Below are 26,057 nucleotides of genomic sequence, written 5' to 3'. Positions count from 1 at the left end.
GAGAGAAGGATAAGAAAGTAGCCCCAAGATCTCACTCAAAAATTAAAAAACTTAAATCACCGGGCTAATGAGAAGATCTTTGGATCAACATTTTTAATGTACATAAGAGAGATTTCCTTTGTTAAAACTAAAAGGGTATTGTAGGAACTGCAATCTAGCGTGAGAGTACCAAGGTAAGCATTTGAGTTCTGTGGCTGGATAAGGCTGCATGGTTGATAAGTAGTGGTTGTTGGAGAAATTAAAATATACTTAAGGGAAGCAGTGGTTAAAATCAGAAGAAGAAACAAGCTGCAGTTGTAGAATTTAAAATCTAGTTGATGGAAGCAGTAGTTAATATCAAAAGAAAAAAGAGACGCTGCAAAAATAGCATAAAGACAATTATGCAAACAAATAATCAAAGCCAAAACCTAGGAAAAATAAGTGGAATTCATGAATACAAGTGCCAGCCATTGGCAGCTTCCTCCCACCCTATTTTTAAGTTGCTCTCCTTCCACTGTTTCTTTGTGATTCCCAGGCACACTTTGGGACATTCTGACACTCTTGAGGAGATGCATTTAGGGAGGTTCTCTAACATGCCTAGTCAGGAATAGTAACAATTGTGTGGTAGGACAGTTTCTGCCTAATCCAGTAGTTAGCATTTATAGCTTTTTTTTTTTTTTTTTTTTTTAAGTAGCCAAAAAAAAAAAAACCCCTTATAGCATTGCTAAAACTTTCTGGAAGAAGAACTGACAGTTTTCCAATTAAGTCTCATCTTGTGTTTTGCTTTACTTCACATCTTTTAATGACTGTGTCATGTAATATGATGATTTTATAAGTGGTTTTGCTAACTCATTCAGCAGAGTAATCAATAGAAAAAAATAAGCCAGATGGGTTGTAGTCCATTTGTATTGGGTGGCACAGATGGCATTATTGATAGATGGAAATATTCCAGATAATTATTCTATAATGATATAACAGTGACTGTGGCTGCAAAAATTGTATTAATTTACTTTGTGTATGCACTTTATTCAGTAGGGGTTGATTGTACCATTTAGACAGTACTTTCTGCAACTATATTTAGTTGGTAGCTGAGTCCACCCCCTACCTTTTTTTTCCGCTCCCCATGGGCTTTCCGTGCAGAACCATCCCTGTAGTACTTTGTTAGAATATCTGAAGCAGTGAATTGTACTCCTGTCTGTACAACAGATTCCACTAGACTAACTGAGATGGACAAGATCATGATTTTTTTTTTCCTGCCTTTGAATGCCTGCTTTTTGCTTTCTTTTGTTATCCATTCCAAAATAAAGAAAAAAAAATGCTGTACTGTCTCAAGATTTCAGGCATTCCAGCTTTTTTAACTGCTGTATTTCATTCTTTTTACATCTTGCTGATCTCCAGCAGGATTTGTTATAGCTAGGCAAGTAAAATACATCCATTTTGACAAACTGTGTAAACAGATACTGGTTTGAGCTGTTGCTATTCAAATGTATATTCCATGAAAAAGTACTATTAATTAATTTATTTCTGTGAGTTAAGAGCACATTAACTTACACATGGAAAAACTTGAAGGTCATTTGCTGCTTTTGAAATACAGTTCTTGATAAACATGACTGAATAATAAAAATGAGTTTCAGCTATTTTGATTTGATGGCGTATACAGAACTCTTAAGGCAGATTTTCCAGAACTGTCTGAAATGTTATCTCTGATTTCTTTGTTATAAAAAGAGAAATGTATAGGGAAATACTTCAGTACATTTTGTACCCAATGTTTTGTTACTACCACAAAGTTTAGGACTGTATTTGTAAAGTGAACCCAAACTATTGGTGAAGGGAGACTTTGAAACAGTGAAAACAATATATTTTGTTAAGATTAGAATACAGAGTTGCATAGAAAGATAGTATTTCATGTAATTGCAAGATTTATTAATAGCTATAAGACCATTACTTTATATCTCTTGCTTCAGCAATTCATTTTATGCATACTATTTTTTTCTGCAGACGATGATATTATAGAGTAATTCCATTCTGAGTTATTTGTTTAGGCAGCTGCCACTGTATTTTCCATCCTCAGTAATGAAAAATCTACCTGGTGAGATACTTCCTGTGACATAAAATATATGTGTCTTTTTGGCTTTTATAACACAGCTTGCATTTGAATGTTAGTTGTCTAGTCCTCTCCCTCCAATAAATTCCTGAATAAATGTACTACAAACTTGAAAATTTCTCCAGCCCACCTTCTTCTGACAGAAGCTTTCTCTTCTTATGGTAAGCATTCAGGATGAGTGGCTTTGATCCCATGATTGTTTCGAATCCAGCAGAGTGCTACAGTTGAGTTTCATTCTGTTAGGAATGCCAGTCAGGTTGTTGACAATGTATGTCTTAATAGCATGTAATGCAGAAGTGGTGGGAAAAATATTCGCAATGTTTTATCTGATACGTATTGTGAATGGGTTCCTTGCTTATTTCAGCACTTGGGTAATTTGATGCCAACTTTAAGTATCTAAATTTAAACCTTTTGGGCCAGATTTACAAACTGTTTAGATGTCAAAAGATGTAAATGAGCCTGAACTAGGATTTTTTTTAAATATCTAAGAGCAGTCATCTAGAGGCATTGACCCCTTCTAGGAAGCCCTGCATCATACCTCCTTCGACACTCCTGTAAATGCCACTACCAAATAATGCAGAGGTCCCAAGTTACAAACAAGTTAAATCCTGAAACAGAAGCTGTCTAGATACATGCAGTGTTCTTCTGGAGTAATTATTATGTTTTTATGGCAGCCATTTAGAATGGCATCATGCATCTGTAACACAGCAGTCTGTTGCATTGTTCAGACATGCCTGTAGTATTTGAAGTATACAGACTGTCATGAATTTAAATAAAATTCATGCATTCTCTGACACTTTATCCTAAGTAGAACAGAAGTAGCTTATGCTCAAATAGTGAAGTCAAAAATTTTTCTTGCTGCAAAGGATTGGACAGAGGTGTAAGATCCTCTTTACCTATGGAGAAAATCAACATAAAACTTAAAAGGAATACAAAAAATCTTCTGTGAGAGGATATATACTTTTTCACCATCCTTAACAGATGTTTGTAAGTGTGTAATATTCAGGTAGGCATTTTTTGTATATTTTATTGTATGTACTGGTTAATATCTATATTTAATACAATTGTTAGATTTCCAAATAGTATTGTAAATTCTGTGCCCTGTAGATCACAGTATCGGTAACACTAATTTAGTTGATCTTCTTTTACCAATTTCTTGAACAGAATAGTTAAAATGTGAAAAGTAGAAGTAAATTAATATTATAAGGATATAAATGATAGAATAGAACCTTGCTACATTTACATTGCAGTAAAATCTCATGTAGGTTAACTACATGTTAACCTCACATTGCCACCAGCCAGTACCTATGCCTATCAAAAATTCATTAAGAAGAAAATACATGTTTGTGTTTCCTTTTTTTGCCTCATCATTATAACATTTATTTTGCTACTAGATGCTATTTTGAGTGTTCCATAGTTTGATATATTAAACCAGGCTTCTTTTATGGCCCATGTTAAGAACACGCAGTGCATTCAAATAGCACAGTGGTAGTGGGGCTTTCATCTCGTGCCTGGTGTATTTTATTTCCCCTGAGTTCAGATTAAACAAAGCTTTTGTATTCATTTGAAGCAACTGTAATGAGAATATTTAACACAGGTCAAATGTAGATAGTGGAACTCCAGAGGTCCTTGAAAATAGTCTGCCTTTTGACACTGGGCCACGATGGGAGGTGAAAGCGTTACCACTTTCACTTTTTTAAAAAGAAAGATTAAAGATTATTATATTCTATTTGTAACATTAGTGGAGCCCTAATGAATTTGAAAAAGGAATACAGTCAACAAAAAGAACAATGAAGCAGTCTACATGATTTTAACTAAAACCATTATTAGAAATTGAATATACATGTATACATAAAAAAAATTGTATGATTGCATAATGTTCTAAACAGTATACATGAATTTAACTTGTAGAATGTAAATGTAAAATATGAAAAACAGAAAATAAGAAAGGAGAGCACTTCTTGTGTGAATGTTTGTGTAGATAGATACAGATACAATCAAATCCTCAGCTAGAATAATTCGGCATAGCTCTCTGATTTCCATGAACTGGTTTACACTAGCTTATTTGCCATTTACAGGTAATATATACATGCATTTGAATGTTGTTTTTCAGTTAGACACAGTGAAGACATGCATGTCAAGTTATTCAGGGTGGTAAACAGCCTAGTTCATCCAGGCTGACTGATTTTCCCCTGCAGCAGTTCCTTTATAAGAGTTTTTGTGAGTGATTCTTTATCTCTTTTGCTGAAAATATTAATTTGGTTTTGAGCCTGTCACTTTTGTGCTAAGCAAGAAGGCATGTATGCACTCACTGTTTGCTTAGGCCAGAACCTCTGGTCAAAAGTCTTATGTGTGATGACTGTGAAAGCCATTAACAAAATTTCAACCCTAAGGTGAGTACCTGATGTCAATGCCTCTTTATTGAGAGGAGTGAGAATGCTGTTTTGGTTGAAAAGTGGTCAAGGTCCTACTTTCACTCAGGAAACTTCCCTTTTAAACTGTAGTCCTGATTACATGTAGGGCACTTTAAATCCCCACAATAAAGGAAGGAATTTCAGGAAAATCACCAGCTTCAAAGTTTTTTTTTTTTCTCCTTTGGATGAGTTAATCCTGCTGATCAGGACTGAAAGAAGAGCCAGATTACTACTCCAACCTACATAGACAGTTTTATTAACATCTGGTCCTTCCTAAAAGGTTAATTTTCAAACAGTGAAAGAGATTTGCATTTCAGTGCAAACGTTCCTTCCAAGTCAGTGCTTCCGACAAGTATTTCATTGTTAAGTACTAAGTAGCTATTCTAGATCTGGATCTTTTCCAGAGAAGGTATTTTAACTTGTCTCTTCAGCACGAGCTTAATAAAAGTCAGAAAACTCATATCTGAGAAACTAGTCAAACTTCTATACTGAAAGTCCTCTCCTTAAATCTGTGGTTGATCTCCTCTTTGTCATGGTTATGCAGGACATGGAAAAGCATTCCTGTGGCAGAAAGGAAGCTCAGATATTGAGTAGAGTGCTGGGTCTGGCTGGGATGGAGTTAACTTTCTTCATAGCAGCCCCTGTGGTGCTGTGGTTTAGATTTGTGGCTAAAACAGTCTTGCTAACAAGCTAATGTTGCATGGTTCCAAGGCTTTCTGTTTTTCCTACTCAGCATCCCCAGCGAGTAGACTGAGCATGAGTGACTGCTGAGAACAGTTATGCATTTAACTCAAACTTGGCTTATAATTGTATAGATTATTGTGAACCTCCTCTCATGAGTGGATGTAGTGTGCCTGGCTGAGATAGAGCTAATTTTCTTCACAGCAGCCCCTATGAATCCCGGTTTTAGATTTGTGACTAACCCCTGTTGTCAGGAGACCAGTGTTGACTGTTTCTGAATAGTGCCTGCCCAGCATCAAGGCTTTCTCTTTTTCCAACTTTGCCCACACTCAGCAGGCAGGCTGGGGTTCAGCAAGAAGCTAGGATGGGACACATCTGAGACAGCTGACTTGAATGACCAAAGAGGTATATATACCATATAAAATCATGCTTGACAATAAAAACTGGACCAGGGGTGAGTTTTTTCCAAAGTAACCATTGCTGGGAGACTGGCTGGGCATCAGTCTGCTGGTGGGACATGGTGAGCAATTGCCTTTATTTTTTTCTCTTTCCTTCTGTTGTTAAATTATCGTTAGGTCCACCCATTATTTTTTCTCACCTTTGCCCTCCTGAGTTTCTCCCTTATCCCACTGTGGGAGGCGACTCTAGTGGGGCTTACCTACCAGCCAGGGGAAACCACTGCAGTGGACTGTAAGAAATTTCTTGAATTGCATCACCTGAGTTTGACTCCTGTAACACTGAACTGACGGAAAACCTATCCTGCAAAATCCAAGTTCCAAACTTTATGTAGGACATTATTGACCACTATAAATGACTTAATTTAAAATAATGGTCATGTGCAGTCCTAATAGTCCCGTTATATTCCATTTAACTGATCTTGCTTTGCAGTCATACCATATCAAAAAATGAAACTAACTGTCCATACTGCTGAAAAAAAAACCATTTGACCCAAAAATACTCATATACATAAGATGAAGGAAAGTAAATGTTTGTATTTTCCACTAAAAATCTTTCTTTACCTAAGAGTGCCACATTCCAAATAATTTTTGCTTGCACATCTGTATATTGTATTCCTAATAAAGGTGACTGTCTCAATGAGGATGAGCCTGGCAATTAATAGAAGTCTAATAGTGCCACCAGAACTTTCAATTTTTTTTTCTGCCTCCAGCATCACAATTTTCTTCATTGGATACTGCAAAATTTAATTACAGGTTTAATTACAATAGCTAATGGTGCTGTACTTGTACAGGTGAACAGGTGATCATAGTTAGAATATGTGAGGTAAAAGCTGACATTTGGCTTGAAAATTAGTTCCAGTGCTCAAGGTCAATGTTCAGAAGGAAAGTAGACTTTCAAAGAAAACATCTTTGCAATCAGTATCTGAAATTTAAATTCTAAATAATAAAATCAGTTATCCTTAATGGCCACAAAGTAGATTTTGACCATTAACTTTTCTCGTTTTCTGTCCCATTTGGGTACACACTCTAAAATTATTATCAGATGGAATCTTTTCATCTTGAACATCCTTAATTCAGTTCAACTCTCATTCCTAAGTGCTTATTTTTGACACTACACATGAAGAATAAAACCCTCAGAGTGACAGTCTGTGATCATGTTTCATGTGGCAGACTTCATTTGCTTTCAGTTTATATTACTATCAATTTATGACTTTGTTCCTTAAATAGTTATCTTTTTTTCCACATTGTAACCGATATATTGAATGATGTATATTTGAGAGGTATTTCAAGGAATCTTAACTTCAGTCATTAACTGGTTATCTCTTGGCTCAAGAACCTTTAGTTTGTTGAGAGAAAGTTAATACTTTTAAAGCAAATAAAACAGCTTTTCAATGTGTAATTATTTTCTTATCAATTTTACATTTTCATGCCCTTTTGAGCAGCTAGCATGCAGTTCTTGGATTTACATTTAGCTCTGCAGGAACTGCTTTAAATATTATTGTTACGAAGGAAGAAATCAAAAATCAAAGTGAATTTTTAGTACAATAGTGAGGTATAGGAAGGTGCAATTGCAGTAACAGCAGCCTGCATTATTGTACAGAACTGACTCACAGCTTGACAGAAAGTCCCTGCTGGGGAGGAAATGTAGGGGAACTGGCAGAATTTTGCTACATCTGCTCCCTACTGCTAATAAGCTTTAACCTGTTTCATTTTTATTATGCTTACTGTTTAGATATTTTGCTTCCAAAATTATATCTGTAGCTATAAGAACACATAAAAGGGAGTACGACAGGTAGGCCTGTTTAAAAATTTAAAACTATCAGCAAGGGATATTAAAGGCCATAATGAGTAAGGTGGTTTCCTTCCCAGTGTGGGTTTTTAGAGTTCAGGCACTGCAGCGCTGGTAGCAAGACTGAGTGTAAGTAGTGGGTAAAACAGATTTCATAGCCTGAGTCGCTTATACAGCCAGAAGGCACTGCTAGATCATTTAGTCTGACCTGTATATCACAGACCATTACATTTCACCCAGAAATTCCTATTTTGAACCCTGTGAGTATACTTAGACTAAAATATATCAGACTTTAAGAGTTTACAATATTTTATGCCACAGGATGAGAACCAAGAGGCTGAGCTTCCCATGCAGTAGGAAGGGTGTTTACCAGATTGGTAAGTACACACGGTAGTGTGACTGTTTCTGCAGAATGAGCCAAACAACCAAAGGCTTGTACGCGCTTCACAAAAGTGAAAATCCCTTCCTGACCCATTTGGCTTAGGGAAAAAAATACAGATACTCATATTGTATCAGAGGACGTGCTTACTGAATGTACTGCTGAAGCTATAAACAATTAATTCAGAAAAACAAAATAAAACAAAACAAAAACCCAACCAAAACCTGAAAACACCACTCCCCAAAAAATCCCAAAAACCCTCTAAACCACTCACAATAAATGAAAGGTAGATTTAATCTGTCTCATTATGTATCAGTGGGAGTAATTAAGCGCCCTGCAAGAGGCAAAATCTTCTTCAAGCAGTCATATCCATTTTCAAAGCTAATATTAATTGTCTAATTCTGAATTTCAGGTTTTGTGCACCTTTGACAGCCATGCTGGCAGCCCTGTGCTTCTCAGATTCTCAGTCCAGACACATTCATTGCAGTCTCTTGAACATGCTTTCCTCTGAATAATCAGTATTATAGCTGACGTTTATAACCATCTAGAAATGTGGGGAAAATGGTATTGTGTATTTTCCATTTGATATTATCACATGCTTCCCATAACTGATTATCCAACATTTTAAGATGTTTCTTTTGCTCTGATGGTGGCATAATTGTCATTAGAATTGTGAAATGTATTTTGAAGAGAGATTGAAATTCTAAATTTCAGTGGGTAGCTGAAAACTTGAAGTCCATGGGGCTGTTGAGACTGTGCTTTTAGATAATGGGATAGACCAAGATTGTGATACTTACTTGATAAATCAAGCAAAAATGGAAGTCTTAGTCTTAAATAGGAGATTCTTCTCCATTACCATTCATGCAGAAGTCTATGTCTTTCTTTCAGCAGGCCAATTTGCATTTTCTGGTTTTCTTTCAATTTATTCTAACAAGTAATTATTGAGCTTACTTTTCAAGAAAACTTCCAGGTTGGTAAGTCCAGAAAGCAGAGGTGTTAGCCTAGTTATTACAGACTGTGTATACAGTCTTCAGGCTTTCAATTGTTCATTTGTTCTAAAGACTTGCTCAGGGCTGACTATGTCTTCATGGAAATGTGATACTGATTGCTCTTATTTTGATCATGGTACAGAGCTTCTCAGTTTCCGAAATGAAAGGATAAAAACACAGAGATCCAACAATAGAAAACAGAAACAAACTTAACAAGGAAATTATATCCTTATGTACTAAATATAATCAAAAGAGAGCTTGTAAGATTATGTCTTTAGTTTCAGCTGAGCCTTTTTGTCTGTCACAAAGAAGTGATGAAAATTTATACCACTTCTTGGCCTCTGTTGACAATCATGGAAAATGATAGCATAGCAACTTGTTAAATTATTCTGAGTGATATAAGCTATAGATCACATATAGTTATTGATCTGATTTCTTATGAACTCTTTCTGTTTTCATGAGTTTCTGTATTTGCTTATCTTTTTTTATATAATATTTGCATATACTTACAGTAGTACTATTCAGAGATCATTTGTCATGAAAGTTTTGATTCTGCAAAGACTTAAACATATCCTTATGCACCAAAAAGCTGTCTCAACTTATAAAATCAAATTTAGGCTAGATTTATTGTAGTATTTGGGCCCTAAGAGTGATGTTATTTAATTTTTGTGGTAGTTTCTTCTGACATACTTGGTTGACTACCATAAAATTTTAGCCCATCACCTTAACAAATTCTAATAACAGCCAGCAATATATTGTATAGATTTCAGATTTCCTATACTCTTGCTAATATAACTTGAAGTATGCTCATTTTATTCACCTGCAAAATGCCTCTCTAGGAAAAGTTAAGCTGTTGTACTTGGTGTGTTAATTGCTGACCATTTCATATCTAACAACTAATTTTGCATCACTACCATAGCTGCATGCAGAATTTTTCACAATTATTAATTTGGACTTTTTTCCCAAATGCCAGAATGTGGAATCATAATTATATGAAGATATGATGACATTAATTTGAAATCCATTTGAATTACAAAAATTGATTAAAAGTACCCTGTCTCTAAATTCTCTAAAAGTACTGTCTCTAAATTTCTATACCCATATTTGTTCCCTTGAATCTACTTCCCCTTTTTCATGTTTCTGTTTTTAAAGATAGATAAAGACTAAAATCAAAACCAAATTTGCTGCAAAATGTGCTAAAAGAAAAAGAAACACCTTGTTTTCTCTAGATTTTCCGTGATTCAGTAACACCAAGTAAGTATAGGCTCAGTTTTCCAGTTGACATTGTACAAAATAGTTTTTTTATGACACAGTGGTAACTGAACTACCGTCAGCTTTGTTCAACATGTTGTGGACTAGGGAGGATTAAAATTTTTTAAGAACTTGGGTTTTTTTATATTAACAGTATTTATTCCGTTATAAATATTCAGGTTTGTATTCAGGTAGGACCTCATTTTTAGTCTGTCAGTCTTGTGTTAATGTATTTTTGGCATGCAACAAATAATCTGTTTTATTTCAGGAAGGAATGCTAAATGTCAGAATTTCTTATTTTGTAAGCTTTGTAAAAAAAAGAATATTCTTAACAATTTTATTGTTATAAAACACCGTGGTATTCATTCTTTGAATTCAGGCATGTTATACCAGGAATGCATGTGGCCTATTTATTAGACAAACTAAGATGTTGAAAAGGATTGCTTCTATCTACTTTCTTCAGGAAATGACATTTTTTTCTTATGCAATTTTCCTAGTGGAATCTTTACTTTTTAAAGTCATAAACCTATTGTTGTGAGAGACTCTCTAGCAAAGCTTAAACTGGATCACAGGAGTTTGATGCACTCTGTTTAATGCAGGCAGTGTAAAAGAAATTTTAAATGTATTATTTAAAGGTACATTAATCTTGCTGCTATAATGGTATAATAATGCATACCACAGAAGGCTTCTATAAACTCAGCTTCTAAAAGTAACATCACAGTATCTTTCTTTTTGTTCTCCAAGTCAATTCTTTGCAGAGATAGCAATTACACATTCATCTCTGTCTCTTATAGCCTGATTCCATATTCAGATTTGACGTAGGTAGACCTTAGTCCTTACTCACACAACAAAAAGAATATTTCTCATTTGGAACAAATGGAAGATAGTCAAAATAAACAAATTCATGTAATAAATGTTAATAACTGAAATGTGTAACTTTTTCAATTAAATTAAGTAAAATAGTTAAATGCTTATACAATGGATTGAGTGTAGGTTTGTCCTGTACTCATTATTCCTGTGTTTTCATTGGAATTTTATTAGATGTACATTTGATTTATTTTTTTTAATGAAACAATACACTATTAGTTAGAGGAATTCTTTTTTAAGGTTAGCACTTTTAAAACCACACTCGATGTAAGTGTGATGTAACAACCCTTACAGCTCAGCATTTTTCATTTAACTATGTTCATGTCATTGTGTTCTGGTTTGTAGCGGTAAGGTGAATGCATCAGGCATTCATTAGTGTAAGAGTACTCTGTAGCTGTCCTGATTATGCGCAATGAAAATCATTCTTCTTTACGAAGAACTAAGGCATACAAAATGCAAGGACTTGATAATACTATGATCCACTGTGATAACTTCTTGTATCTGAGCAGAGCTCAGGAAAGCATTATGCACACAACAGTTCAGATAACTGTTTCACTTTAATGTAGAGATACAGCTTAATTACAAGTTTAAAAAACAATTGGTGATCTCTCTTGTTAACCTTCCATCTTGTGATATGAAAAGGCTTGTATTTCTGCATTAAACGTGCATAAAATTGTTAGCTGAGGAATGTTTCTACCAAGCTACCTTTCCAGCTTCAGCCTATCTAAGAATATAAAGTATAGGAAGAATTCCCATCCTCGTTTCTCGTTGTTAGACACTTTATTGACTCAAGTGTGATTTGATAACTGTAGTACTGTGGCCTTCAATAAGTTTTCAGCCAAGCCCTTCATCCCTTTTTATTTCCAGCCAATCATTCTTATACTTTTGCAGATTTGAGTTAAACATCCATTGCTCAACCTCGTTAGAGGGGTTAAAGCACACTGGACTGTCTGGGTGACTCCAGTGTAATAGGGCTCAAGATCCCCCCATTCCTGTGGCAGGTGCCTAGAGCAGCCAGTCCTCCTGCTCGGCACTGTCTGGGACTGCCTGTTCTGTTTTGGTTGTCTGCGCTGCCTCTATCAGTATAAGCAGGGACTGAAGATATATGTGCCCCCCTAAAAGTGGGATTCCAGTTCTCTCTGTGATTCTTCTTTGGGAAAAGGGAAAGGAAGCTCCCCCCCCCCAGAAAGAGGCCAAAAGTAACCACATCAAACCCCTATTTCTTCCAGCCCAGTATTCTGATACCAATACCTCTGCTCAACCAGCTGAAGAAACACTTGAGACCTGTTACCTGCATTCTTCTGCCTGACTCTGTTCACCATTCATCTGTAAAATCAATCTGCAATATCACAGATGAACATAAAACTCCCTTAGAATTACAGAAATACTGTAAAGGACTAATTGTTGGAAAGGTCTAGTTGTGAAAATTCAACCAGTCCAATCAAGAAAGCGCAGTTGTTTTTCTTCACCAAACACACCACTGGTATCGGCATAAGCATAAATTCTTATGTAAGAACATAAGAATAGCTATAATGGTGTAGGCTCTGCTTAGTATTCTGACTCCAAACAGTAGCCCTAAGCAGATGTGAACAGTAAAATCAGGAAAAGCTTATATCCACTCTAATATTCTCCCAACCTCAAGCTATTTTAATTCCTATTTAAATTGATTAAATTAATTTTAATAGTTATATAAATCATTAAATTTTATAGAAATTATTAACTATTGTATAAATTAAGAATTAGAGTTTTAATATGTGTCTCTCATAATCCCCACTGAATCTATGTTCTGAGTACTTGTTCTGGCTCCCCATGAATCTCTGTAAAAGTTCTTGCAACCACAGAATTCTCCATCAAGGAACTGTAGGTGTCACCCACCATTGTTCTTTTTGAAACCATGCACTTACTAATGTCATTTGATGATCCGTAGTTCTTGTACAGAAGGATAAGCAAAGTCAATTCTTACACCTATCTACCCTTCTGATGTCATGTATGATTTTGTAAACCTCTGTCATATTCTCCTTAAGAAGGCTGGAGAACATTTCCAGTCAGACTCTCCGGAACTTTTGATCATCCTTGTCCTCCTCTGAACACATTCTGGTCTAACATGTCATGTTTCAGTTGAGAGATCCAGAGTTGTATGTCTTACTCAATGTGCAGGTGAACTGTGAATTTCTACAGTGGCATAATGTTGCTCACTTTGTTCTCTGCTCCTTTCCTAAGAATTCATAATGTTTTACTTGCTTTCTTGACTGCTGTCAACTGCTTTGATTCTTTATTAATCAGTCCATGAAGACTTTCCAGGATGTTACTCAGCTTAGCATCACACTCTTCTCAGTATTTACAGTAATATGACATCAACCTGCTTTGGTATTGTAAAATGTCAGGTGAATAACAGAGTCACATTCTCAGTCCTCCTAAAATCTGCTCCATACCTTCTGTTTTTCCCCTGAGTTGCTGAAATGTATATTGTATCACCAGAAGCTATCAGTATTTCTTTCATGGTGGGAAAAGTCCTTTGTTAAGTTGTGGTTTTTTCCAAAGCAAAGTGTTAAAAAATGAGAGTGTTCATAGTCCTCTGGATAGGGAATAATATAGATAAAATGTATGTATTTAGAAAAATCTATTTTTTGGCTTACTTTTCCAAACTTTCTGTGACTCTATCTTTCCTACCTACCTTTGATAAATCGAGTGATCCTGTTGGCAGAGGGAGGATATTATGAATCATATTTTGAAGACAGTCTAACATGAGATTCAGTAAGAGCTAAATCACTTGTCATATCAAATCTTTCTCCAAAGTTTTGGGATCTACCATTTCATAGCATGACCGAGTCAGAATCCTGTCATAGTGTGGCCTCTGAGATGATCCAGTTTGCATCCCTTCCTGAAAGAAGACTTTGTTACAGTCATTTATTTTCAGAGGCTGTCTCCCACACAGCAAAAGGATGTTACCTGGTTTCCTTCTCCAGCCCTCTTTGAATCAGATCATGTAAAAGTGTAGCACAGAAGTATCGTTCGTCCCCATATTATCTCAGCAGTCAGATAATGAACCTTTACAAATGGCTCATTTCCCCCTATGGCATCCGAACCTTTCCCGGTGCCAAGTTACCTTGCAGTATTTGTTCTTAGAAATTATTAAATCCTGTGGAAAAGCTAACAACTGGAAATGGGGATCTTCAACAGGCAGACCCTTGCCCATTAATTGAAAATAATTTGGATACTGAGAGCTAGAAAATAATGTTTAAGGGCAAATACCTTTAGATGACAGCTGCATATACACCCTAATGAAATTTGCAAAGATTTGTAAAATTCAAGTCAAGCATACTTTAAGAAATCACTGCTTTCAACAGTCTTTGGCTCAAAAGTGTTTTCTCATCTCTCAGTGATAAAAATTTTACAAAGGTTCCCAAGAATTAATTGTCACTTCTTTTTCAAGAATTACAAGCCAGACTGCTCCCTCTTCTAGCTCATTTTTTTTTTCCCCCGAGACTGTGAGGATGTAGAAGGAGTAGGCCAAAACCTCTGCTCCTTTATAGAACAGTCTGCAACAGTATCCTTGGGCAAGAACTCTAAAAACATGTTTTTCTTCATAGTACCACAGCTGTCAGCCAAAACCACCAGATCTCATTGACAAGAGTGCAGAATCAATTGTAAAGAGCAACTTAGTCATAAAATAATTCCTCTTCATTTTCACTCTTAAAACGTACTTGTATTGCTCCAGCATTATAAGAATACAATTTCTTAGCAGGCCTTATATATTCATCCTCATGTACTAGACAGGCTAAAGATATTCAGCTCTTTAAGATAGTTGTAAATTTCTGAAAGGTAACTCATAAATGCAACATCCATGTACAACACAAATGTCAGCGATTTCTTGAAAATAAGCCAGGAGAGGTCATTGTTAGAAGTATTTCTGTAAGATTGTGTAGCAACTGATGAAAGATTATTAGTCCCCAGTAGCTCCATCACTTGTGCTTTGTGCAAACTCTGAAGTTAAAGGTTATGAGTGCTTTGGTAGTGTACAGGTGCACCATGAGTAGTCTTTCACTCAGAATGATTCTCATTTGTTAAATTTGGAAATGTACTTTCTCCTGGCCTTAATTTTCATGTAGTTCTTCATATTCTAAATGGCAGCTGAAGGCAAGCAGAAATAGTGAGTAATTGATTTAACAACCTAAGACAAGTACAGGGAAGTAGAAAAGTTTGTCTTAGTGCTTGATGTGACCTGAGAGAGCTTCTTTAGACTTTTTTTTTCTAAACAGTACCTCAGCACCTTGGGCCAGCAAAGTGGCCTTTAAGCCTGAACGAGCATGACTTTTTTTTTTTCTCAGTGCAAAGCTCCAGTATTTCATCTTTTCAAACTGTTTTACAGCACTCAGAGCAGAATTATATTGACAAGGTTAGAATTCATCTCCTAGAGGAGAATACTGTGCTCCTCCTGTTAAGTGCTAATATAACATTTATATGTTGCTACCTTGATAACAGCCCCAGCTAGCCTAATGAAAGTACTGAAAGCAAACAGTACTCAGAGAGATTTTATTATGACTGAAGTGACTGCAATTTGAGACAAATTATCCCTATTTTTGTTCCCATATCAAAACCAAAAATGCTAAAGCAATTGCTGCTTGTTTGGTATAGAATTAGACTCCACTATCGTTAATATAGAAGTAAGTGCATTTTTCATGTAAACAGCTCACGAGGGTCAAGCATCAAAGATATTCTGTGCAAAATGCTTGTCAATACCTTTGTGAGTGAATGTTGAAATAAAGTGCCTCTAACCTGTTATTATTTCTTCCCCTCAAAGTTGAGAGCAAGTGGATGAAAATTGAGCTTGTGAATTGAAGGTACTGTGAGTTATATGGCCTTATCGACTTCAGGCAAAATGACAGGTTTGCCTTGTTATTATTTTTCCTTTCAGAGGTCAGGCAATATTGCCAGTATATACTGTGATGTAAGCAAATTGGTGTATAAACAAAAAGTTATCATCTGTGTACACAAAGGAGATAGTGTAAATCACTAGTATTAAAAATGCTTAATATATTTTATCTCCATAAAAACTGAGGAGAAAGTAAGGAAAAAAAAAACTGCTGGCCCGAATAAGCATTTCAGCTGTTCAACTATTTCAACAGTTGTTTAAAAAAAAAAAAAAGTGTGTTCAGAGACCTGATAAGGTAATGTAAATTTATACTTTTTTCAAAATATGTATATAACAAAATGAGTTTACTTTCCATAAATAGACCTTGTTGTATATGTAATAGAAGTATGAGTATAAGCATTTAAGTATAAGGTAAGAGCGGACCCAAGAGTGTGTACTGGTTTTGACTGGGATGGAGTTAACTTTCTTCATAGCAATCTGTATGGTGCTACAGTTTGGATTTGTGACGAAAACAGCATTGATAATGCACCAGGGTTTTTAGCTATTGCTGGGCGGTGCTTACAGAGTGTCAAGGTCTTCTCTGCCTGTCACACTGCCCTGCGAGCGAGTGGGCTGCAGGTGCACAAGAAGTTGGGAGGGGACACAGCTGGGACAGCTGACATCAACTGACTAAAGGGATATTTAATTCCATATAACATCACATTCAGCCATAAAAACTAAGGGGAGGAGTCTTTGGGAGGATAGGCATGGCTCACAGTCTCGCTGGGTATCAGTCTGCTGGTGGGGAGGTGTTGAGTAATATTGCCTTTGCATTGCTTGTTTTGGTTTTCTCCTTCCTTCTTCCTTTTTTCTTCACTTATTAAACCATCTGTATTTTGATCCATAAGTTTTCTCACCTGTGCCATTGGAGAGGGAAGGAGTAAGCAAGCAGCTGTGTGGTGCTTAGCTGCTGGATCGGGTCAACCCACCACAATATATTGTTCCTAGTTTAAAGCTCTAAGATTGTTTTTGTTTGTATTCAGATGAGAAAAGATTGAATACATAGCAACAATACAAGGACAAGATAATTATTTTATTAACTCATCTTAGGTTTGTTAAGTTTTAAAGTTAATGCTTTTTAATGCACATAGGTACAATTAATTTGGGTTGAAATGGCTACAAATTCACAATTTCTTCCTCTGTCTCATGGAAGAGTGTTTCAGTATTTTGAAACATTCACTTTCTATACCTGTTAACATGCTATAGTGCAAGTTATACTAAAATTTTTACAAAGAAGTAAGCAGAAAGTCTGTCTCACTTCTTTAATGGCATCAGAAGAAAGGGAACTCGGTTACTCAGAGTTAGCTTCCCAAGTTAGCTAATTGGATATGCTGGTTGATGTGAAAACAATTTAAACATACTTTCTAAATGAGCTCTGATGTTAAGAAAACACATTTTGTCTCATAAAAGAGTATGTTCAAGATCATTCTGCTCTTCAGAACTATCAAAACCATATCTTTAGTGTATCTGAACTGTATCTTTAGTAGTCCAACTTTCAAAATAAATCTTATGTGCTTTACTCACTCTTTTCTGTAGTTTTAGTTGTTCTTACCGTGTTCTTCAAAGACTTGGTATGAACAAAATGTACTGCATGCAAAAATATTTTTCTTAATTGCAAAATAAGTGCAAAGTACACTATGAAAGGTATTTTTTTTCATGGTACAGGCATAGTAGCAGTTTGAGATTGCAAAAATGAGCAGATATTATCTGTCAGACAAATTCATAATTGCTCAAGATAACTTTTCAATAAGAAAGAAAGTTTAAGGGAAAACAGTCTTCATGAAATAACCGTACTGCATATACTTTGTCTTAGTTCAGCCCCGATTGGGACCAGACTACGCAGTCTCTCTCTCACTCCCCCCACCCTTGAAGAGAATAGGGGGAGATAATATAAGAAAAAAAGGCTCGAGGTTTGAGATAAGGACAGGGAGAAAATCCTTAAAGTTACCATTACGAGCAAAACAGACTCGACTTGGTGAAAACTATTCATTTATTACTAAAAAAAGCAGGATAATGAGACAGGGAACAAGATAACCTCCCTCCACCCCTCCCTCTTCCCAAGCTTAACGTTATCTCTACTACCTTCCCCCCTGAGCGGCACAGGGGGGAAGAGGGAATGGGGGTTGTGGTCAGTTCATCACGCGTTGTTTCATGCTGCTGCTTCATGGTCGGTGGAAGAACTCCTCACATTCCTCCCCTGCTCCTTCGTGGGGTCCCACCCATACACCACAGTCCTTCGTGAAACTGCTCTGGCGTGGGTCATCTCTTCCACGGGGTGCAGTCCTTCCAGAACGGCTGTCCCAGCGGGCCCTCCATGGGCCACAGCCGCCTTCAGGCATCCACCTCCCCCGATGTGGGGTCCTTCATAGGCTCCAAGTGGATCTCTGCTCCTCCGTGGACCTCCATGGGCTGCAGGGGGACAACCTGCTCCACCATGGCTGTCACCACAGGCTGCAGGGGAATCTTGGCCAGGAGCCGCATTACTCCTCCCCCTCCTTCTTCACTGACCTTGGCATCTGCAGCTGTTCCTCTCACAAGAAAAGTTCTTTACAACAGGCTGGCAGACGCCTCTCAGAATCTCTTCACATCATCCAGCTCATCTCTTCTCCACTTCTTGCAGCCGGGTCGGGCCGAGTCGGGCCCAGTCGGCCGCCTGGCAAGAGGCCAGAGGGTGAGGCCTGCAAGGCCCACGAGGCCCGCACCTCCCCCTCTGTGCCTCTGCCCCCACTCAGCTTCTTCGCATCTTCTCTTCTCTTCTTTTTTTTCTGTTTTCCCCTTCTTAAATACGTTATCGCAGAGGCATTATCACGGAACATTCCGCTACCAATTGGCTCGGCCTTGGCCAGCAGCGGGTCCGCCCTAGGCCCGTCCAAGTCCACGGAACAAAGGGGAGCAACTTCTAGCAGTTTCCTACAGAAGCTGCCACCTTAGGCCCCCCCTCACTAAACAAAACCACAACAACTTTTTTAATATATCAGCTGAATATGAGCAACATTGATTTCTACCAAGTCTGTAATATGCACAATATTTTGTTTATCTTTTAGGTTGAAGATTCAGAGACGTATCATGATGTATCTGCAGTGTGTGGGTTGCTTGCTGTGGTTGTAATATCTCACCTACCCAGAGATGCTGCCATTGAATGGCATGTTGTTGCAGTAGTTGATGATCCACTTCAAAGAAAACATTTTGCAATGAAGATGTTGTCAGAGGGCTTCCAAATTGAGTGTGAATCTGTGGAGTCTAGTTCTGCGTCTTGTGCATCAATCTCTGTACGTCTCAGCTTGATTTCACCATCAGCTTCTCAGCTTGATTTAGATGGACCTCTTCACGACTTAGTTGCTATGTTTAGACAAGCTGTTGAGAAACTTTCAGAAGACTGCAGTGCAAGTCCTTTGTCTTTTAGAGCTTTCTTCAAGGAAGGTGTCTTTAATGCTGAAACACTACAAACAGGTAAGACATGATGACAGAAATCAGGTTTTAACACTAAGCATAATGTAATTTTTGTTTACTTCTACATAAGGTTTCTTTGGAAGAAGACATTTTAGACGCACCTTTCAAGGACAGGTGACTAAGAAGGTCAATAGCATCCTGACTTGTAACAGGAACGGTGTGCCCAGCAGGAAGAGGGAAGAGATCATTCCCCTGTACTCAGCACTGGTGTGGCCGCACCTCGAATGCTGTGTTCAGTTTCAGGCCCCTCAGTACAAGAAAGACACTGAGGTGCTGGAGCGCGTCCACAGGAGAGCAACAAAGTTGATGAAAGGTCTAAAGGACAAGTCTTATGAGGAGTGGCTGAGGGAACTGGGGTTGTTTAGTCTGGAGGAAAGAAGGCTCAGGGGAGACCTCTTCTCTCTCTACAGCTGCCTGAAAGGAGGATGTCGCAAGGTGACTGTTGGTCTCTTCTCCCAAGTAATGAGCAATAGGACAAGAAGAAATGGCCTCAAATTGTGCCAAGGGAGGTTTAGATTGGATATTAGGAAAAAAATTCTTCACCAAAAGGGTTATGAAGCACTGGAACAGGCTGCCCAGGGAAATGGTTGAGTCACCATCCCTGGAGGTATTTAAAAGATGTGTAGACGTAGCACTTACAGACATGATTTAGTGGGACTTGGCAGTGTTAGGTTAACAGTTGGACTTGATGATCTTAAAGTTCTTTTCCAACCTAAATGATTCTGTGATTAAAATACTTTTATTCTTTTTCTGGTTACCAGACATGCTTCTCACATAGAAAGGCTCTATTCTTGGATGTTTTGAAGTATAAACAGGGTAAAGCCCTGGATTACTTGTTCGGATCTTACAGCTGACCTGACTTTGAGTAGGAGGTTGAATTAGATTATCTTGCTCCAATCTGGGTTATTCTGTGATTCCATGAAAGAGAAGTTGCTGAGAAATGCAGCCACCTCATGGTCAAACATAGAGAATGAATTTTTTGCATAGAAGTCTTTGATCAGTTGTCCATTTGGTAGCCTATTTTTGTTATGATCTAGGACTATGTTCAAGTAACCAAATGGTGCGTGCTAACAGGCTCTCTTTTGAGAATAAATAATGAAATATTAATGTTTTAAAACAAGGAAATGATATTATATCCTCTAGATTAGAGGGTGTCCAGTTTTGAACATGGGCTGATTTCTTACGAACTTATTTAAATAGAACTTGCTAACGAAACAAATTTACTGGGTTTTTTCAATGTTTAATTTTTCAAAAACTCAGTCCTTTACCAAGTAAAGAGAATATAGAACAATAAATACAGTGTTGCAACTATAATTTGTCTTATGTTGTACATCTGTATTTTGGGCTATGCTCAATTTCAGACAGCTAGCATTATGAAAGAGCACAAAAGCTTGTTTTATCTGTCAGGCCTACAAAACTGGTAGACCATACTCGTATTTAAATCAGTAAGAGCTTTGTTATCAGTTTGAGAAGGAACAAAATCATATCCTTAGTCTATATTTATTTCCAACATGCATGCACTTTAAAAATCCTTGCAGACCACAACTGATCCATATTAATTAGCTGACATAAATATTAGCCCTCAAATATTCTACTGTCCTATTTTTTTTTTCTTAACCTGCAGCAGTTTTTGAAGAAAATTCAACTTGACATTGTTTAATAGATTTAAAGTACAGGAATTGAAAGCTATAAAAATATGGCATAGAATAAGCATATTTAATCCAGGAAGCAAGGAATGAACATATAGTCTGACAGAATGTTGTTGTTTTTACTACATCTTGTTTAAGAGCTGAAAGGAAACCTGATCAAACATGTTCCTGGTGTGGGATTGACATTACCCTTTTGCCTGCTCTCTTTCTGATATTTCTCAGGCCATAGAATAATTACTTCCAAATAAATTTAATTTGCTTTATTAAATATATTGCTCAATATAATGTGTAAATTGTGCACGTAAAAATTTGATTCAATTCCATTCATGGTATACTACCAATGGCATAGACATAGAAAGATTTGTTGTGATTGTCATACATTCATTCTGGTTGTGTTCAGATCTCTGCGCTGTCATAATAATTCCTGTCATTATAGCAATTTTATCATTACCCTCACTAGTAAGAAATACATTCTGGCAAATCTGTAGAATATATAGAATACATTAAATTTACAAGTAGCGCTAATTCATTGATGAAGAATTTAAAAATAACTTTTTTCTACTTAGGAAAAATTTCCAAAAAGTTAATGTAATGAGAAGAAGAAATATGCTATATATTTGAAAATAATTTCTCATATTAAAATAGTTGTTGCTGAAGTGTGTCTTACTGATAGTTTCGATCTGATATAAGACTATTATATATATACTGTTTCTGATTCAAAATCAGAAGACTAATTTTTAATATATTGTTAAGACACAGGGACATAGTTAAGTATTTTGCTAATATGTGTCCTTGGAGCCCTGAAAGACATGTAGTCTCCAGTGAAGCCTCCTCAACTTTTCAAAGGATGCACCCATATTACTGAACTGTGTCCTTGACTCTCTTTTGTACTATTATTATAATTATACTCCTCATAATTTAAAATGTACTCACACATATATATTAACTCTTAGTTTAAAAAGCACTGTATAAGGTCTCCAAGATGTTCCCATTCATTTCATTATCCCCTAGACAGTGTCCATAAGCAAGATGACGTAGTCTATGTTTTATCTTCTCAGTTATTATTGCCAGTCTTTAGTTTTGACTGGCAGAACTACTGCAAATGTGTGTGTCCTTTACTGTGCTTCACAGATGCCATATACCAGAACTAATATCAGATCTTTCTTTTGAATCCCATGATATTTGAACCTACCTGTAACACCAACCCAAGGTGTTAGAGATTGTTAACTTCTGATGACCCCAGCTTCTTCCAATTTCTCATAGTGTATTCCTGTTTTCCTCTTGAGCCTTAATGTGATCCTCATGTTTCATCTGCAACAGCCCATTGACTTGTCAGCCTTCTCCCTAAATCTGAATTCAAGACCAAGGTAGAAAAAAAGTCATGTTTTGCATTATGCAGAAGTTTAATTCATTACCTGAACAGAATTTGAAACATACATATAATATATTTAGGCAAGTTCAAGAACCTTGTTCTGCTTACAGAATGCATCAGTCTGAATATGGTAAGTCACAAGAGGGAACAGTACTGGCATCCAAAATAGCACTGATTTGTGTCTTGTCAGCTCTGAGCATGGACAAAATTGGCTCATACCTGTCTCTGTAGACTTGCCCTAAGATATTTTGAGTACTTGGATGTCTCTGTGGTGATTTGTGCTACCTCCAAAGGTTACTTTCTGTTGCAGAGTATGTCTAGGTGGGTATCAGAATTTACTTATGCTACTGATCAGCTAGTTGGTAAAAGTGTCTTTCAAACATAAACTAGCATTTCACCGGGACACAAGATAAAGCAGAAATGTAGTGGCCTTGACTGGAAAACCTGCAGGCCTAATACATGGATTTTCAAAAAATACTGTTTCCTTGATGTGGATGCCAGAACACAAATGATATTGAGAGAGCAGTCTTTCAGTTGCCATTTATTAATTCAGCTCAGATAGTGCTGATTGCTAACCATCTGTATGATGATCCGATAGTGACATGTTTGATCTCCGACATGTGTTAGACATTGTTAATCCCACAAGTAGTTCTGTCCTTTTGGAGTCTTCAACTACCATCAGATGCATTGTCTGCTGAGGAAAGATAATATTAATAACATAGCAGGTGATACGAGACACTGCTATTCAAGTATTTTTAATGTGAAACACATCAGATAATTATATCTATAATGGCAAAGAAAAATTATCATATCTCAGAAATCAAGAGAGATGGTTTAGGAGGTAACTGTTCCAGTCTTAGTGGATTTCAGGTAGGCTTCCATCATGTTACAAGATTAGCAAATAGTCTTCAATAATTCTTGTAAGATCTTGAATTGCAATGTATTGTCTCCTCTAGCAAGAGTATGGAAAAGAATAAAGATACTTTTTTTCCAATCAGAATTTAAAATCATTGGAGTGAAAGGAGGAAATACTGCCACAGATCTTCTTAAATGAGCCTCTGATTAGATGAGTGCTTTCTTCAGTGCAAAGAAATTGTCGTTTCTTTAAAACTGTCCAAATAAATTCGAGAAATTTGTTTGTACCTGACACAGTAAGATGAGAACCAGGAATATGTATGCTCTGCATATTGTAACAGGTTATTGGAAATTATTGTAGCTGGTGTTACTGATGTCAAAAGAAGCTAAAGGTTTGTAATGCAAATTTGAGACAGATAGCTTTCTGTCATCCTAAGACCAGATGTGAAGTTTTATCGAACAAAGTGTGGTACTGATGGTGAACTTCTCAGAGGCAATCCCTTATAGCATACGAGAGCATTATGGGCACCATGCTGAGACCACAGAACATGTTAGAAGTAGGAGGATTAGATTAAGCTGACATATATACTTAGTAAGATGCTGTTAAGCTTTTAGAAGTCTTTAACATAAATTTTACTATTTCTCTCTTATTCTCATTTAAATATGCATTAATATAAACGTGTCAGGATGATTTACTGTACCATCCAGTTGACTAGATTATACTTCAGTGTAGGAAAGATGAATGTTCATAAGTCATCCCATTATGATTTCACAAGCCTTGTTCACAGGATGTATGCAAAGTATTTTTGAATATTTATTAGGGAGTAGAAAAGGTCCTGCATTCACCAGAACATCATATTACGTAATCCCTTTTTAATGCTATAGAAAAAAATGAAGTGGGAATATAACAAGGCAAAAGAGAACAGGAATAGAAAGACAGTCTGGTAGCAGCATTAAAATGAATATATAATTAGTTTTAAATGTGGCTCTACTCTGTAAATGCTTGGGACTAAAAAGGTCTTAGGTGTTTCAATGATACTGTAGTTTAAAAAAAAATTCTAATATGGGTCAAGTATAGTTCAACTGGACTGTAGAAAGTCTTACTTGAAATGGGACTGTTTCTTCTGTTGAAAGAGAAGCCCTGGTGATTAGGCACTCAGTTAGGAGTTCTTGCACTGACATAGTAAAACATATTGCTTTTAAAGTAAGGATTTTCCATCTGATAAGATTTAAAGTATTCCATTTATTAAAATATTATCAGCACATTTTCCAGATGTTTTCCAAAATACACAGTTTCCAGTACTCGTAGATATACATGATGTAGTGTAAATTAAGAGAAGTGGAAGAAGATCAAGTGAAGATACCAAGGTGCATTTTCTTAATAACACATGTCCATGTGCATTAGAGTTTAATATTCTTTAACTAATGCACTTTAAATTCACTTTGGGAATTTATATCAACTTAAACTTCTTGACGGATATGCCCTTATACACTGGGAAACAAATTTCCATGGGGACACCTGGAATCTCAACCTCCAAACATTTGTATGCAGGACTACATGTTCTCATGTGAGTAACTGGTATTTACTCAGTGGTTGTGGAGAACTACTAATGTGAGTAGAAACTAAATAGTTATAAGAACTGTTTACTGAGTAACAATGAACCAGGTTCATAAGTGTTGATCATTTTTAAATGTTGGTCTTTTTGAAGTCAAGCTTTGAAGTCACTAACTAATGAAGTCATTGTTGTGACTAACATATATAATTTGACCAAACAAAAATATTTTTAAATATCATTATGTTGTCTGAAATAGGTGTAAAAAATGAACTTGGTTTTCTCCCAAATTCTATTATTTTTGGCTAAATGGAAAATGTGAGAACAGTTGCCAACCTGAAAGAAGATGAACATTTCACTTGCAATTTCTTGGCCTTCCAGTTAAGGAAACAAAGAATTTGCCAAGCATAATAGTTCAAGAAGCAAACCTACACTACTGCTGCTCAAAAAAAAAAAAAAAAAAAAGGTTTAATTAGTACTTAAGGAAGTAAATCAGATTATAATATACATAAGCAATTAGGAAACACTAACATGATTTATGGGTATGTTTGAAATGACATTTTTAAAGGGTAAAAGTAGCTTAATTTGGTCTTGAGCCACAGAGGTGGCTTTGCAATCTACTGTTGCTACCCAGTCTATCCAGTCAAGAGATCTGATATATTAAATGACTGTTAACATGCTGAAATTTTAAACTTTTTATATCAGTATTCAAGGCTGTGCTGTTACTATATCTATTGCAAGTCACTATATACATATTCTTAGCAGAACGTCTCACATAAATGGGGAAAGGATTTTTTTGTTTGCTATCAAAGACATGGGGAAACTGTTTTAATAGTAATGTTGCCTCTTGACTGAATTTGCATAGGAAAGTGTCTTATGCCTGTGAAGCAGCTTAAAATATATTAGATCCTACTTTAGGGCAGTGACCTTCTGTTCTTTAGGGTGAGAAATTTATTTTTTAAGAGCACAGATACTAGACTGAGTACAATTCAACCAGTTGGAGCCAAGGCCAGGTAGCAAAGTTAGAACTCATCCTTATTCAAAGCAGACAGCATGTGACATCTAAAGGTTATGGATTGTACAGTCTTACATAAAAATCTTGGCTAAAACTTTAAATGGAAATAAATTCTTTAATTGCTTGACCCAAGATTGTTTTAAAGTGACTGTGTACAACTTCATATTTCTTTCAGAATTTCTGCCACTATTCTAAGATACATTTATAAGTTACTCTATCCTTCCTGTTGTGTTTTCACGTTACGTTTAAGTGCTCCTGAGATCTTCACCCAATGAATTACTTTTTCGGACTTTTTAATTTTCTTGTTGAAGATTTACATGTAGTGACCTGTAGGGCAGAA

General features: G+C 36.4%; 1 protein-coding gene across 1 annotated transcript in view; it reads left to right on the top strand.

Annotated features, from left to right (window-relative positions):
• The window catches only part of DPH6 (diphthamine biosynthesis 6), a 214,963-nt gene that overhangs the window by 152,167 nt on the left and 36,739 nt on the right, over positions 1-26,057 (top strand). The window contains exon 14 of the mRNA XM_086749012.1: positions 18,868-19,273. Within this exon, the coding sequence (XP_086605138.1) occupies positions 18,868-19,273 (406 nt within the window). The remainder of the gene's footprint in view (positions 1-18,867; positions 19,274-26,057) is intronic.

This window comes from Chlamydotis macqueenii, chromosome 5 (genome assembly GCF_036417535.1).
Source record: "Chlamydotis macqueenii isolate bChlMac1 chromosome 5, bChlMac1.mat, whole genome shotgun sequence".
Taxonomy (NCBI): Eukaryota; Metazoa; Chordata; class Aves; order Otidiformes; family Otididae; genus Chlamydotis; species Chlamydotis macqueenii.
Note: the sequence above shows the minus strand (reverse complement) of the source record. Positions and strands in the feature narration are given on the sequence as shown.